This window comes from Lemur catta, chromosome 9, assembly GCF_020740605.2.
Source record: "Lemur catta isolate mLemCat1 chromosome 9, mLemCat1.pri, whole genome shotgun sequence".
NCBI lineage: Eukaryota > Metazoa > Chordata > Mammalia > Primates > Lemuridae > Lemur > Lemur catta.
Window position 1 is genome coordinate 89776772 of NC_059136.1, and position 17186 is coordinate 89793957.

General features: G+C 39.8%; 1 protein-coding gene across 1 annotated transcript in view; it reads right to left on the reverse strand.

The window, feature by feature from the left end:
• Nucleotides 1-17186, reverse strand: part of CLVS1 (clavesin 1) — a 185620-nt gene that overhangs the window by 92887 nt on the left and 75547 nt on the right. Inside the window, exon 3 of the mRNA XM_045560963.1 lies at nucleotides 11211-11385. Coding sequence (XP_045416919.1) covers nucleotides 11211-11385 — 175 coding nt within the window. The remainder of the gene's footprint in view (nucleotides 1-11210; nucleotides 11386-17186) is intronic.

A 17186-nucleotide genomic window follows, 5' to 3' on the forward strand; every position in this document is an offset into this window, starting at 1 on the left:
ATTATGTGTAAAAGGAGAATAAATAGGCTCTAAGTGAAAGTTTGAGGGATTTTCCTAAGAATAAAGTGTGTACATTATGTTATATCAAATCAACCAGAAACAGAAAGTTAAACACTGCATGTTCTCACTCACATGCAGAAGCTGAAAAAAAAAATGTTGATAGAAATAAAAAGTAGAACAGAGGATACCAGAGCCTGGGGACAGTAGGGGGAAGGGAGAGATAGGGAGAGATTGGTTAAAGGCTACAAAACTACAGCTAGATAGGAAGAATAAGTTCTAGTGTCCTATAGCCCTGTACGATGACATAGTCAACAATAGCATATATTTTCAAATAGTCAGAAGAGAGGATATTGAATGTTTTCAATACAAAATAACGATAGACATTTGAGATGATGGATATGTTAATTACCTTGATCTGATTGCTATACATTGTATGTATTGAAGCATCACTGTATACCTCTTAAATATGTACAGTTACTGTGTCAACTAAAAAAATAAAGAATGATAAAAAAGACATAAAAAAAGAGTAAAATGTGTAAGCTTAATGCACCAATTTTGTAAGACTCATTTGGTGCTGCATATTCTATAAGATGCAATAGCTGTATAATTAAATTCCACAAAGACAATGTACTACTGTGATTTTTAGCCTCAAAATTTCCAAGAATAATTTTATTAAATTTCAAACATAGACATTAATAATTTCAGAACTTTTATGAAAATAGTACAGACAGATATGACACCAAAGTTGTCATACCACAAAAGAACAAATGATTGGCTCAGACAAGAGCACATGAACATAGGCAGTAAGTCACTTCTTTTTCTTCTATAAATTAAACCATAATCTGGCAACACTAATCTATGATTTTGGAAGTCAAGATAATGGCTACCTTTGGGATCGTTACTGGTACCCAGCACCTTTGGCTCACAGGTACTATTTTTTCCTGATCTGCATTTGGTCACTTAGATGCTTTCATCTTCTGAAAATTCACTGAGCTGTGCACTGATAATTCGGGTCATTCTCCAAATGTATCTTACACGTCAAAAAAAAAAGTTTATTACACAAAAGTTAGGTTCTTCTAAATATAAAAATAAGAAACTGCACTTCAGAATTTTTGTCTTTGGGCTAAAAGAGGTTAACAATTCTTGTTGGTTTCTTAGGAACAAATGCTCTCCTTTGACAAAAATGAACCACACTTTACCACCAATTTATTCTAACAAAGTGGTAGAACACAATGAAAAGTCTGGGGTCTTGAGTTGACCTCCATGGCAACTAAAATTTTGTTAGGAATTGATGTTTGATTGCTTGTCTCTATCAATTTTTTTCATATTTTTATTTTGAAGAGCTGATCTGTTGCTTCCCTGCTCTGCTTATTCAAAGGGTTTTTGGAAGGATCAAAGAAAATACTGTGTGTGAAAGTAATTTAAGTGCCAGATTAATATCTACCATCACTACTATCATCATCGTCACCTCCATCATCATGATCATAATCATTACCATCATCATGTTTGTTTATTTTTAACCTAGACTATAGAATATGGGCTTCTTTGAGGTGTTTGTCACTCCCTATGGTTGTTTTCCTTATTTCTTATTTCATGAACACTAGACTATCTCCCGAGCTAGAAATGCTCAGGTGAGGGACAGCCAATGTGCAGCAGGCTTGCCCAGCCACCATCCACGGTGAAGGCAAACCTCACAAATCAACCCTAGTGTTCTTTTCTGCTGAGCATGGAGTTCACTTCAGAATTTCTCTCAACTCTGCATTCTAACTGTTTAGATTTGGCATGTGGGAGCAAACCTACTTCCTATCCCTGACCTAGGCACTTAGGCTACTTCTGTAGAGGTAGAATTACAGATTCACACCATTAGGTGGCAAGAAAGGTTGTAAGGAATTATGTAGACCGGTATTATCAAGTGTGGTCTCTGGACCAACAGCAGCATCACCTGGGAAATTGTTGGAAATGCAAATTCTCACCCCCCACACCTCCAACCTACTGAATCAGACACTCTAAGGTTGTAACCGTGTAATCAAGGTTTTAACAAGTCCTCCTATGATTCTGGGAGTGATAAAGTTTGAGAACCACTGCTCTGGACCAACCCCCTCAGTTTTTGCTGATGAAGAATCTTGGGTCTACAGGTGTTAAGCAATTTCCCCTTGTTTATCTGTGGAATTAAGTTGTCAAACAGAAATAAAACCCAACTTTCAAATTCCCAGGTGCTGTATAGACAGCAAGTCTATACTTGGACAGCAAGTAGAAAACTGCAAGAAAATGTCCCTCTAATTGTCTACCTTAAGTTTCTAAGTGGAAATTTCTGTCATTGCCCAGCATCTTTGGGGAGCCACACCTCTAATATTCTTAGTCTCTGTGGTTCAGGTGTAGAATTTTGGGTGGGTTCATAATCTCATCTGGCCAGAGCACCCCCCAATCCCCTCCCTCCTGCCAAGAATGTAGACAGTGGAGGTCACTTATACCTGCAACTAGCTACCAGTCTTCCTTTTCACCTGGTAGAAAAATTCTGTCTGAAAATGAAGTCAGTAGAGAGAAAATTGTGACTGAGGGGTGGACGGAGAAAGACTGAGTTCTCACGACATCATTGTGACTTCCGCTCCAGGTGTAGCTGAGCCTGGAGGATAGAGTAGCTCTGAACTGATCAGTTATGTAAACCCCACCCCCCCCCCACCACCTTTTGTTTGTTTGTTTTGCTTGAGCCTGGTTTAAGCTGGGAGTTTTCTAGCCCTTAAAACCAAAGAACTCTGATTGATTCTTTTGCAAGGGACATTATTTTAATACTCATGGTTTAATCACTGGAGAATGTGGGTTGTGCAGGGCAAGGATTTCCACAGAGTTTCTTCCCAACAGGGGGCCTTTCGAGAATGCCAGATACTGCTTAACTTTGATGCTGGGTCTCACAGGACACTGACAGGACTAGAAACTTGTAATAGTCTATATTCCTTCTAATATATTACATAATATATTCAGAACATAGTCCCTGGACAGCCATGCCACCCTTCATGTCATAATCATGAGATGCAGAGATCTTTTCTCTGTTGCATTGAGAAATATTAACCTGGAACTAAACAATTCACGAAGGTCAATCATTTGTCAAGACCAATCTTCCACGGCTGTGTGAAGGCCCTTACTATTACGTTATTAAGCATGAAATGTCCAATTTTCTTAAGTACTTAGTTGGACAGTTGCTATCTCTGACATTTCACTTTGACACTTCTTGTTTTATTTTTATTATGAAGGTATATCCTCAATCTTTCAAACACATGTTTTGGCTTGTGAATATCTTTCAAAAGTTTTTTAGAGTGATTTGAGTGAAACTATGGATAAGTAAAAAAATTCATATTATTTTCAAATATGAGTTCCCTCGTGGAACCAATGCAGGGAAGACAGCTAGAAATATCAAACAAGTGTTTGCCTTTCTTTGCTGTCACGACATAAAGGTGAACCATTTCTACACCATATTGTTATATGTGATGAAAAAATGGATTGTTTTTGACAATTGCAAGCTTTTGGCACAATGGTTGGATAAAGAAGAAGTGTGGAAACACAGTCTAAAACTCAATATTCATCCAAAAAAGCTAATGGTGTCCGTTTGGTGGTCCAGGGCTGGTATTATCCACCACAGCTTCATGAAACCTGGTCAATCCATTACAGCAGATGTTTACTGCAACCAGCTGGATGAAATGATGAGGATGCTTGTGATTTAGCAAGAGATTGCTAAATATTGAGATTGGTCAATAGAGACAGGCCAATCCTCTTGCAAGACAATACTTGACCACATGTCACACAAACAATGCTACTCAAACTACAGAAGCTGGATTTGGAAACCCTCTGTCATCCACCATATTCACCAGACCTTGCACCAACTGACTACCACTTCTTGCAGGCTTTGGACCCCTTCTTGCAAAGAAAAATATTCAGTTCTCAAATAGCTGTGGAAAACACCTTTCACGATTTACTCGCCACTTGCTCCTTGGGCTTCTTTGCTGCTGGCATAAACAAGCCACCGTTATGATGGCAAAACTGTGTGGATAGTTTAGGTGCATACTTTGATTAATTGTACTGCTTCTTATATGAGATATAATAAACTACACTTTTGATTTGAAATCCACCATTTCATATTTAATGACCTTTCCTCTGGTGAAGGTCTCGCCAGCAGAAAAGTAAGATGGAATATTGCTTTCACTGGCATCTTCCTGCTCCTTCTCTGGTTCCTTCTGTGCTCTGACCCCCTGTGGTCCATGGACACACTTCATCACAGAGTTACTTTCCTTTCTCCACCTTCCTCCTCAGCGGAGAGCTCTCTAAAGGCACCCCTACCACTGCACTGCGATTGTTTCCTCCTTGAAGCCCTCTCCCTTATTTCTGTCCTGATTCTTCTCACAGACCCCTGTCCTCATGGCCCCTTTCTCCATTGTGGGCTGCTTCTCATCTGACTTGTTCAGTATGTTCATGTGGGTTCTTTCCTCAACCACTGCTTCTCACTCCTTAGTTTTTTCCTGAACGATCTTGTCTTTCTTAGGATTTTAAATACCACTAAATCTATGGATCCAGCCTAGACCTCTCCCCTTGGCTCAGATTTACTGTAAATAATTAAGATACCCCACAGGATCTTAAACTCAACACCTCTAATACTCAAATAATGCTCCTTACTTCCCACGCCTGCCTCTTCTACTCTGCACGATCCCATTGGTTGTCACCACCATCCATGGGCACCTCAGCTGCATACCTGACCTTCCTCCTTAATTCTTCCGCCACCACTTCCCACATATCCAAACCCCAAGCACTGCTTTGTCTAGCTTCCTATTTGGCTATTGAATCCCTTTTATCACAACTATTTTAGATTCTTATCATTTCTTACTTGAGTTATTGTAGTTGTCTTGTAATTGGTTTCCCTGCCTTTGACCCTTCCTTGCTCAGAGCCACCAAATTAATCCCTGTATCTGCATTGCCATCTTGCTTCCATGTGTTCAGTGGCTCCCTATGTCTGCAGGAAGAGACTAAGCTCCTTAGCATGGCACAGGAGCACACCAGCTCCTGCCTGGCACTTGTGCATGCCAGGAAAATGAAATTGATTCTGTTTCTCTCTCTTATTGAGCTCTGTCTCTGTTTCTTTGCCTACATTATTCTCACTGCCTGAAATTTCTTCCACTGTGTTTTCATTTGTCTATTCCCCACTCATCTAACACTCAGTTGAGCTGTGGCCTCACTCAGAGTGCCATTCCTGACTCCTCGTGGCCAGATTGGATTCCTCCTCTGGGGTTTTATTAACTGGGTACATGTCTCCCCTTCTGTACATGGTTTTCATCATTTCTTTACAGGCCTGCTTCTGCTTTGAACCTTGACCTTCCTGAGGGCAGAGACTGTGTCTTTTTACCTTTGTGTCTAGCTGGTCCTGAATGGATGAATCAGAGGATTGGCTAGGTTTATAACAACAAGAGTCTGGAAACACTACTTACCAAAAGTATGCCGGAGATAGACCTATTTAATTGGAGCTGTTTTAAATGGGCCATACTGATCCTGCTATCAGGATCACCAGAGTGTCATTAGCCCTAATTATCTTCCTGAGTTTAATTGATACTTAACAAGGTAGAGCATTAGAGGAGACATTTTATTCCTCTAATAGTTCCATAATAACATATTGCACTGTTGCAAATTCAAAATTACAGCTTGTGACCTGAAAAAGTAAAACATAGTTTGCTTGGAGGAAGTGCTTTTCAAGTATACCTGGAGTGTTTAGAAAACTTGAATTAAAAACTTCTTGATCAAAGAGATAAAATAAAAAAAAAAACTTCTTGACAAAACACAAATATCCTTTTCCTTCAATCTGTTCCTATCTAATACTCTTTAATACATAAAGACTGTAGGGATCAATAAAAGACCTGCAAATGTTACTGCTGAAGAGTCCTACAGGATGAAAGGGTGAGCTTCAGCCCCATCAATCACCTGACTGCTGAGGCATTGGGAATGGATTCGTCCCTCGATGCTCGGCTGATAATGAAAATGATCACACTACACAAATACAAGGACGAAGCACCTCAAGTGCCGATGTATGGGCAGCTGGTACCAAACCCAACCCTAAGTCACTACCTATGGTGAGCAGCGATAAGGAACTCTCCTGGTTAGGGCCCATGAACAGACTGCTGAGGTCTAGTTTTGAGAGATCCAAACTTACAGAGCTGGGGCAGTGGACAGCACATTCATCTAAATGGGTGTATTAGAGCCACAGGGGCCCATGGACAAGGGCTGTCCTCTTCATTCTTTCAATAACATTCTAGCATTCAGTGGGCACTGGCTATCTCCCAGGCACTTTTCATGTACTATTTGATTTCTACCATAAACCTACAGTGTGGGTGCTGTTATCACACCACATTTTACAGATGAGGAAACGGAGACCTAGATAGTGAATGGCTTGCCTGAGGTCTTTAAGAGGCCAGATCCAGGACTGAGGCCCAGACGGTGGACTCTACTCTCACCCACACCAAAATGTGGTTAGTACCAGCAGCATTAGCATCACCTGGAAGGCTTTTTAAAGTGTAAATTCTTGGGCTCTGCTCCAGATTTATAGAATCAGAAACTCTGGGAGTGGAGTCTAGCCATGTGGGTTGTAACAAGCCCTCAAGTGCTTGAGGCCAAGATCCATTGCATTCCACTGCAATACTGCATGTTAGAGTGGTGCTTCTTAAACTCTAATGTGCACACAGATCACTTGGAGCATCTGTTGAAATGCAGCTTCTGACTCCGTAGGTCTGGGGCAGGACCTGAGAACCTGCATTTCTAACCAGCTCCCGGTGCTGCTGATATTGCTGGCTTGTGGACATTTTAAGAAGGAAGGCCCTAGAATGTTTGTTCTGTGCTGTACCCCTGTTTAGAAGAGCACCTGACCCATATTTATGCCGGATGAATGCATCACAGGTCAGTAGTCTGCATGTCTGAAGCATGGACAGTAGAGTCAGTGTGAATCTGCTACTCACTTGACGTGCACCTGCCCAACCTGCCCTTCCAAATTTCTAATCACAGCATGATCCATCCATTTACATTTGGAAACTGTCACGTTGCCTGCTGACGTGACAGACTTTTAACTGTGCTAATCTTTTGAGTAAATATGTCACTTTGGATTCTCCAAGAGCAACTCAATACATCTTATATTTTGGCAAAGGGGGTGAAAAAGTAGGCTGTGGGAAGGGAAGCAGAGAGAATGAACCAAGGTCTGAAAGGGTGTAACAAAAAGAGATGCTAAGGAAATAGACAATTTGCAGTTGGCCAATCCTCTGAGCATTGCTCCAGATTTCTTCCCACCAGGGTTAAGAGTTGGAAAATCGTCATTAGAGTTAAGGGGAAAAAAAGACTGGAAAAGCAGTGGAACCTACTTTTCCACTGGAGTGACTCAAAGCTGTTCGGAGAATTTGAATCAAAGCTTATATAAATATTATTAAAAAATCTTTAACAGAAAAAAAGGTCATGCAATAAACCTTGAATGAGATATTAATGAACTGAGGAAGTGTGCAGATTGGCTGGAGAATACTGTCATGAGCATGGAAACAAGGGGGAAAATAAAAAGAGAGAGACTGCTTTCTGGACCTCCTCTGATGAGTGAAAAACAGCCTTCTCTAAGCCCATACAAATATCTGGGCCCTTAAAAGAATCAAATACTTTGCAAACAGTCTACAGGACACAAGGTTGTAGTTTTTTCTAAACAAAACACTTCAGCACAGTGAGCTCTTGAAGTGTCTGGTTGGCTGAACACTGATAAACATCACGTGCTGATTGTAATAGTTGGGCCTCAGTGATTTACAAGAAGTAATTCCAAAAATTGATTTTGGACACGTTACAAAGCTTCAGAGCAGGATTTCAGCCTGTCCCTCACTCTGCCAGAAATCGCGAATAATGCTGAGCTGTATTAAAATGGTGGCATAAATATTCCTTTAAGTTTGATTAAAATTTAAACAAATTGTAATGAACAGATAACAACGATTCTTTTAAACATTATTGACCACATTCAAAAATCAAACAGCTCAGTGAAAGTAAATGACTTTCAGGCATTCTCAAAATCAGCGTTTTAACTAAAGTATTCTGAACTAATATTCACGGAATATTTATGTAACCAGGACAACTTAACATTCTAAACAATGACATTTCCTCAAAGCACTGCTCTAAAAGGAGGAATATATAGTACATACACTATTAGCATTTCATGACTGGCTGATACAGGGTAACTTTTGATGTAAAAATATAACAATCCTTTTAAGAGCAATTATTATAATAATTCATTAATTCAGCCCATGACGTACATGACCAAAGTTCTGCGTGCATGCCAGTTTTTTTGATGATTGTTGTCAGAGGCGATACAATTACTTTTTAAAGCACAGAAATGCAACTTGTAGACCCAAAGCACATGTTCCTAGACCAGTGCCCACCAGCTCTACATTATCTGGTATCACCTCCCCTTTGGGGTTAATTGAGAATGTGTGTAACCAAGAAAAAGCAGTTATTTATCCTGATTCAGAGTCAGGGAAACTCCTCGATATTCCATTGCAGGAAATGCCAAACATCTTTTGCTTACCGCAGATGCTCTGATATGGAGGCTTTCACACCCTAAGGCCCCAAATTCTCCAGGGGTTCCGGAGTACGTAATCCTAGGCAAATCCTATAAATAGCTGAGAACCCAAACCAGATGGCCTCGCACCAAATTGGTCTATTATTCCCCCTGACAAGGCCACTTTCTCACACCTAGTCCTGCAAAAGGCAGGACAGCAGAGAGAGCAAGTTCACTGCACTGGAACATAAGATTTCCCTTCCCTGTGGTCTCTCACAGGTCCAGGAGACACTTCAAGCCTCTCTGGGGGTGCATGGGAGGAAGGAGGAGAGTAGCTTTTCTTCTCTCATTGATATTGGCCTTGTGTAGCTTTTCCATTCTCTACTGAAGTCTGCCTATGTTGTTGTGGGATTTATCCTGAACCTTCATGGCTAAACAATGGAGACTTGTATGGGACCCTCCTTGTACAACACTCGTGACCACAGAGGGATGAACTCTGCTTAGTAGTAATTATGGTTTTTTCAAGACATCAGAAGATTTAATGGCCACCTAGAGATGGAGACAACAATCTCTGCTATGAAGAAAGGTCACCAGGAGAGCCAGTGGTGGGTTGATCAAGGCATCTAAATGCCCCCAAAGCCAGAAAGAGGATAGCCTGGAGTGAGAAGCTGCCAGTCTCTGGCCAGAGCAGGCTACCCACTGTGAGGCAAAAGCAGATGTCTATAATAACCCCAAGAGCTTCATCAGCACAGCCAAGACAAACTAAAAGCAAGGGATGGGGGCATCTGGGATGGGGACATCCTAGATGGAGGAGCTGCATCCCATCTCAGCTTCCCTGGGACCATGAGCTTCCTCTCCCAGTAGAGGGCTGTTCCTTAACCAGAGCTATAGAACACTGTGGGATTCATTGTGCACCCTGGCGCATGATAAGGGAAGATCTAGATAGGACCCACCTTGCCCCACAAAAGGTCCTCTAGTATTTCTCCCAAGAATAGCTTGCATTTATGTATAGCCTTACCTTTTAAAACACACTCACCATGCACACCTCCGTAAGACCCACATCAGCCTAGTGAGGTTGACAAGGGACATATTACATAATCCACACAACGTCAGGAAGAAAAATTGGGACACAGGGTTGGACAAAGGACATTTTCCTTCCTGATTTATGAAAAAAAATCTTATAAAGGCCTAGAACTTGAATGACAACTACTTACACATGTAAAGAATTGTCTTTTTTTAAAAAAGATAAGATTACATGAAGCTTGTACAGAAATTCCTAAAAATATAGTCAGCATAATTATAGGGCATGAAATAAATCTTGAAGCTTACTTTAAAATTCTGATAAAAGCTTTAAGAAAAGACAGAGGAGATGTTCGGAGGCTTAGATGAGGGGAGGTTGAGAAAAGGAGTCAGAGCTGAAAGGAAGTGACTGACAGAAAGTACACAGAAGTCTACGACTGGGATGTTAAGGCAAGGCGGGGTGTTCCATGTGGTCTATTCATGCAAACACAACTTTACAAATGTACCCCAGATACACTGCACAATGAAGCCACCCAGGACAATGTGGCCTTCCTGGAACAATGTGCACTTGCTCTTCCTCTTCTGAAATGCCTGCTCTACTTCTCCTCCTCTGAAAAATGGGAAATCTGTTAATAAAATAAGATCCATTCAATAAACACATGTTTATCAGAGGTCCACTAGGTGCTAAATATTCTTTGGGGGCCAAATATGAATAAGCCATAGTTTAAGAAACAAACCCAACAATTACCACACTAAAGTATGATGGGTGATTGAAGTAATTCCTAGTCGTGCGCTTTGAGGTGCACGTGTTACCACTGCTTGATCTGAGAGTTATCCAATATCCATATTTTGCTGTGTACATAGCTGCATATAACTTCCATCTATTGGGAGAGAGGGTCACTCCTTTGAGTCAGTCTTTCAATGAAATTAAGAAGGGACATGAGTTTCATCTATGCTGATTCTGAATCTCCCCAAACTATGCCCTTAATTTTGTACTGTAACACCACGTTGCCAGGAAGCTAAGCAGCATGGTCTCTCTGAGTTACATTTGTGGAATCATTGACCCTTACAAAGTAGAACGAACGCTAGAGATTGACCACCCTGGCCTTCATGCAGCACAAAAAACCCTTTTCCAAAATCCTGACAACTGGTCACACAAACAGGAGGTACTTTTTTATCTGCTTCCTTTGTTTGCACCAAAATGATGCACTTAAGCACATTACACTCTGGAAAGCCGTGATCCACAGGGTGCATTTCTGGGCACAAAAATGCTTCTGGAAACCCTGGAAAGCCCCATGCCACCTCTACGCAGGACATGCTCATAAAGCAGATGTTTCTTAGTTTTAATTTTTGTGAGCTCTCAGATGGATTAAGCCAAACATCTCTGAGCTTTATTCATTATATCTACAGTAGGTAATTTGTGCCTGTGGTAACAGTAATTTGGAGTTATTAATGAAAATGAAAGCTAATTAAAAAAAGACAAACATCTAAACTCAGGCTGAGGTAAAAAGGCAGAGTACTCACAGATGAATTTTATCCAAGTTTCCTTTTACCATTCTAAAAGATAAATATTATTTTGATTGCAATAATAAGAAGGAAGTACACTGCTGCACACAGTCTTGTATTGTACAATCATTGAACATACCTGTAGCCCTTCAATGGCCAGTTTAAGGATTGAAGGTGTCAGTTTGGAGGCTTGTTTGAAGGAAAAATTACTCCAGTCTATAATTAAAATGAAGCCATTTATCTGAAGCTCCGGATCTTCAATAAGGACTTCCAATGACAGCAGTATGGCGCGGAGGATGTCTGTGAAGGAGTTCCTGTGGCCAGAGCAGAAAGGAGAGCTGTGTGTGAATATCAGCAGGTGGTAGCACATTGTGTGGCCTCCGCACACCACTGCTCCGTGAGTCCAGCCTGCGGGGTCACACTGGCATCCTGCACCCAGAACTAAAAATACATTTCCTAAACTTCACAGGAACGATGCTTCAAGACTTGCAGGATGGACTCCACCCTTTGATCTGACCCCACTAACACCCTAGACTTAATGGAGTGCTGCTTTTCTGCTTTCCCATGGCTTCCACCACAGCACTGATTGCATTCTGTCAAAACCCATCCCTCACTCATTTCTCTCCCTCACAGAGCTCTGATGTCCTTGAGGGTGGGGACTGGGCCATAATCATAGCTATGGCCCCAGTACTAAGGTGTTCAATGAATCATTGCTGAGCAAATGAGGTGAGACTTCAATCAGAGGTATTTATTTTGATCAAACCTTTTTTATTTCTTTTGTATGTTTAAAATCTTGCTAAAAGTGTAAAACCATTCATGCAATTAATGTTATTTTTTAGCTTCAATTCATGGATAGAGAATAATAAAGCAGGAAGAATAGCTTATTTTCATCGAAGGTCTGCAGAGTGTGATTTGGGAGGGAAATTGCTTTGAGTATATCAGTAACTATGACAACAGGCAGACCTGAATACAAACTAGAGTGACAGCCCTCTGGTATTGTGTGTGTTCCTCCACATCCTATATTCCCATTCACCACTTGATTGTGGTTTTAAATAATTTTCAGACATGAAGAAATGATGAAATATTCACTCCTCTATTTCACTGAGCAAATTATCTGAGCTATAAATCTAAGATCTTAGAAGGTTTCTAAATTCAGTGTTTTTCTTTGCTGAGTAGGAAAATACAAGCTTGGATGGCAAGTAATGGAAAATCTATTTCTCCCTTCAGGATTTTAATAAAATCAGAAGCTAAATCAGTGTGAAATGATCAGATTCTCGAACGTTCCAATCTGGTTCAAATTCTAACCAAGCCTAAGGACTGCAGATTAGAAATGAGAAAATCTGTGATAGAACAGTAAGCCATTAATAATTTATTGAATCCCTGTTATAAGCTCAGTGTTGTGTTTCATGCTTGAATTTATAAATTAGAATGTCTTATTTTTACTTCCAAAGAGGCCTTAATTTAGTAGGGGTGGGATATTAGCAACATGAGTTAAGAAGGATCAATAACATTTGAGTAGTCAGGGAAAAGTTTATGGAGGGATGAAGATTTGGGATAAGTCTGAGGAGTGGACAAGGATTTGACAGACGATTGAGAGAAGTGGGAGCAAGACTTTTCAGGAGAAAGGAGTGACACAAATGAAAAATAAAGATATGCAGCCCATTCTCATTCTATGTAGTTCTTCTTACTAAAAGTTATTTCCTAATATCAAGCTAAACTTTTCCTACCCCATGAAAATGCAAATTAGTGCAACCACTATGGAGAACAGTGTGGAGGTTCCTCAAAAAACTAAATATAGAACTACCACATGACCTAGCAATCCCACTGCTGGGTATATATCCAAAAGAGGAGAATTTAGCATATCGAAAAGATATCTTCACTCCCATGTTTATTGCAGCACTATTCACAACAGCCAAGATTTGGAATCAACCTAAGTGTACCTCAGTTGATGAATGGATAAATAAACTGTGGTACATATACAGAATGGAATATTATAAAGCCATAAAAAAGAATGAAATCCTGCCATTTACAACAACAAGGATGGAACTGGAGAACATTATGTTAGGTGAAATAAGCAAAGCACAGAAGGACAAATCCTGCATGTTCTCACTTATGTGGGAGCTATATAATAAAAACAATTGATCTCATCCAGACAGAGAGAGTAGAATGGTGGTTGGTTACCAGAGGCTGAGAAGGGTAACAAGGAGAGGGAGATAAAGTGGTATGGATGGCTAATGGCTGCAAAAATATAGTTAGATAGTTAGAATGAACAACATTTGATAGCACAACAAGGTGACTATAATCAATAATAAGTTAGGGTATACTTTAACATAACTAAAAGAGTAGGATTGGAATGTTCCTAATACAAATGATAAATGCTGGAGGTAATGGATACCGCAATTACCCTGATTTGATTAATACACACTGTATGCCTGCATCAAAACGTCACATGTACCCATAAAGACATACAAATGCTATGTACCCATAATAATTAAAAATGAAAAAATTAAAAATAAATAAATAATAAAATTTTCCTACCCCAAATCCACCCAGTGGTAATAGTTCTGCTGTACAGAAAAAAACTTCATGTATTCCTACACCACACACTTTCAACTATCTAAACACAGTAGTGGTCATGACACCCTATATAATCTCTAGATTAAAAAAATTATTAGCAACTTTAACCATTTCCCACAGGAAATGGTTCTTAATATGCTTCTTATCATTACTGGTTTCTTTCAGACATGTTCCCTTTTTATTTTTAGAAATGTCTTATTCCTATTAGCATAGAGAAGTTTTCACTGAGGCTCTGTTTTTGTTTTTGCTTTTTACATTCACCTCAAAACAATGATCCAAAGACCCAAGTCTTTTTCAGACATACAGATCTGTATTGGAAAGAAACATTGATTTAAATGGAACATGGGACCAACGATTATGAGTTTGGACAATTCCAAGTGGAAATATGGAGATGCCTGATGGTAAACTGGAAATGATCGTTAGGCCATCAGCGAGTCAGAGCCTGATGAACATTCTTAGGAAGAGCACACACACGGAGAAAAGCAGGATGGAAAGGCTGAGCCTTAGGTAAAGTCTACACATAGCACTGAGGCTGAAGAAAGAAGAATTAAAGAAATAATAAAAGAGAAGAAGATCAAGATGGCACTGTGTTACAATTCACAATTGCAAAGATGTGGAAACAACCGAAGTGCCCACCAATACATGATTGGATTAATAAAATGTGGTATATGTATACCATGGAGTACTACTCAGCTATAAGAAACAATGGTGGCCGGGCGCGGTGGCTCACGCCTGTAATCCTAGCACTCTGGGAGGCCAAGGCGGGCGGATTGTTTGAGCTCAGGAGTTCGAGACCAGCCTGAGTAAGAGCGAGACCCCATCGCTACTAAAAATAGAAAGAAATTATATGGACAGCTAAAAAAATATATATAGAAAAAATTAGCCAGGCATGGTGGCACATGCCTGTAGTCCCAGCTACTCAGGAGGCTGAGGCAGGAGGATTGCTCAAGCCCAGGAGTTTGAGGTTGCTGTGAGCTAGGCTGACGCCACAGCACTCTAGCCCGGGCAACAAAGTGAGACTCTGTCTCAAAACAAAAAAGAGAAGAATGTTTAAGGAAGCAAGGACATAATAGATTGCATTAGTGGCCCCAATTCTCCCTTATCCTTCATCCACACACTAGCTATGGCCTCATTGAGGATACAATGTATTTTCTGTCCCTTGCCCACATGACTTGCTTTGACTAATGGCATGTGGACAGATATGACAGGGTGCCAATTCCAAGCCTAGCTCTTAAAAGAGGGCACATGTTACCACTTGTTCTCCTGAATTTCTGCCATTGCCATGGTAAAAACTTGCCACAGCCAGCATGCTGGAAAAGGGTGAGAGACACAGACCAGTGACTCCCCAGTTAGCTGGCGGGCCTTCCTTAGAACAAGAGCCACCTGACTGAATTCAGCCTAGAAAAGCTGCAACTACCCCACAGAACATGAGCAGTAATAAACGATCGCTTTATGCTTAAATGGCTTCATTGAGTTTTGGGGTGGTTTGTTACACAGAAATAGCTACCCAATACTAAAGGGTAGTTAACAAAGACAAACACAAGACAAAGATCAGGAGAATGAGGAAGGAGAAAGGACCATTCCATTTGACAGGTACTCTTTGAGGAGTTTCAAGAGAGCACTTTTATTAAGAGTTGAATGATAAAGATAGATATCATAAATTATTATATAAAGAAATTTAGCAAATGACTTAATCTTTACCTCATTTTACTCCTTTAAATAAGAGAAAACACCTCCTCCCATTACATATCTACTTGTATCCACTTCCAAGAGAAAGCATTGAATTCTGCCTGGAAACCTTTCTGTGCATGTTGGAGACCAGAATCTTATTGCAAGACAGGTGCCAGCGGTGGAGGAAAGGTTAGATTCATGGGGTGATCCCAGGAGAAAAGTAAAAGGATGATGGACTTCCTTACAGTTTCCAAATGTTCGAATGTTTCACTTTTTCAGAGGAACTGGGTGGGCAGGAAAGAGTCGAGTGGACTTTGTCTGTAGTCATGAGTCTCCACCCCTGATGAGGAGTGTGACCCTACCTCTTACTGTGGCTGCAATCATTACCTTCATTTCGTTAGTTCTTGGCTTCCTCGTATGAATTTCCTCATCATTTTCCTCTTCTCTATTTACAACACACTTTGAGTTGTGGAATCCTCCTAGCTATTTAAAGTTGAAAATAGCTATTAGACCAAATAATTTATGTATCTACATAAAGTAGGGAGTAGCATAACTCCCTACTTTAAATGTGGGCTCAGCATACTGACTTCCTTCCAAAGACTATATATAGTATGGAAGGGGGAAGAAAGAGTAGCTGTAAGTGGAGATATCTGGCAATCATTACCTGAGCTAGGCGATCAAGGTCAACATCACCAGTGATAAATCATGTTGATAGTATTCACCCTTGCTATGGGGGTGAAAATGGGACTTCACCTCTGTGATCTTCCTCCCAAAAAACCATTACCTCAGATTAATCATGAGAAAAACATTAGATGAATTCCAATTGAGGAATATACTAAAAAGTACCTGACTAGTACTCCTCCAAATTGTTAGGTTCATTAAAAAACAATGAAAGTCTGAGAAATGGTTATAGCCAACAGGAGGATAAGGAGACCTGAAGACTAAATGTAATGAAGTATCTTGCATGGGATCCTGAGACAGAAAAAGGGCAATAGGTAAAAATTAAAGAAATCTGAATAAAATATGTACTTTAGTGAATAATAATGTATCAATATCAGTTCATTAGTTGTAACTAATACGCTATGCTAGTGTAAGATGTTAATAACAGGGGAAACTGAATATAGGGTATAAGGGAACTCTGTGCTATCCTCAGAACAATTCTGTAAATCTAAAATTGTTGTAAATAAAAAAATTTTTTTTTAAAGTGCCTATTGGAGTTTGTAATCTGCCATGGTAGGTCTCCATGAATATTAGGATGTTTCTAAGCACACCAAAATGGTCATAAATAGTTGAACTACTTTATACAAATCATGGAAATGAGAACAGAAAACATGTCCGGAATTTGTTCATTCTACCAACACATTTAGACTTACATATTTTTTAATTCTAATGACCCAGAGAAAAAAATGTGATTTTCTTTTTTGCCCACAATCACAAGTCTATCAGATTATTTTAGCACTTGTATCAAAATGAACTAACAGGTGACAAATGGGCATTTCTTCTACACTTTCTAAAATTTGCATAGTATTTGTATAGTCAGTGATGGGTGATATTAGATTTATATTGATTATTATAAGCTTAAATGTGATAATGTATGTGAACTGCAAATCGCCAATGACACACAAAGAACTATATTACCAGAAAATTGAAAACTTAAATTCCCATCCCCCAAAGATTTTATATTAATTAGGACTAAGTAATGGCTTATCTACAGGAGTCTCATCATTGTACTATGAGCAATTAGACATTATGAATAGTGACTCATTTTTAGGTTCTATTGGTGTTTTACTGAATTGAGTACCCAACATCACTACCTGAGACGTTAAAACCTAAGTCAACAGAGCAATACAAATGAGATATAAAAGAG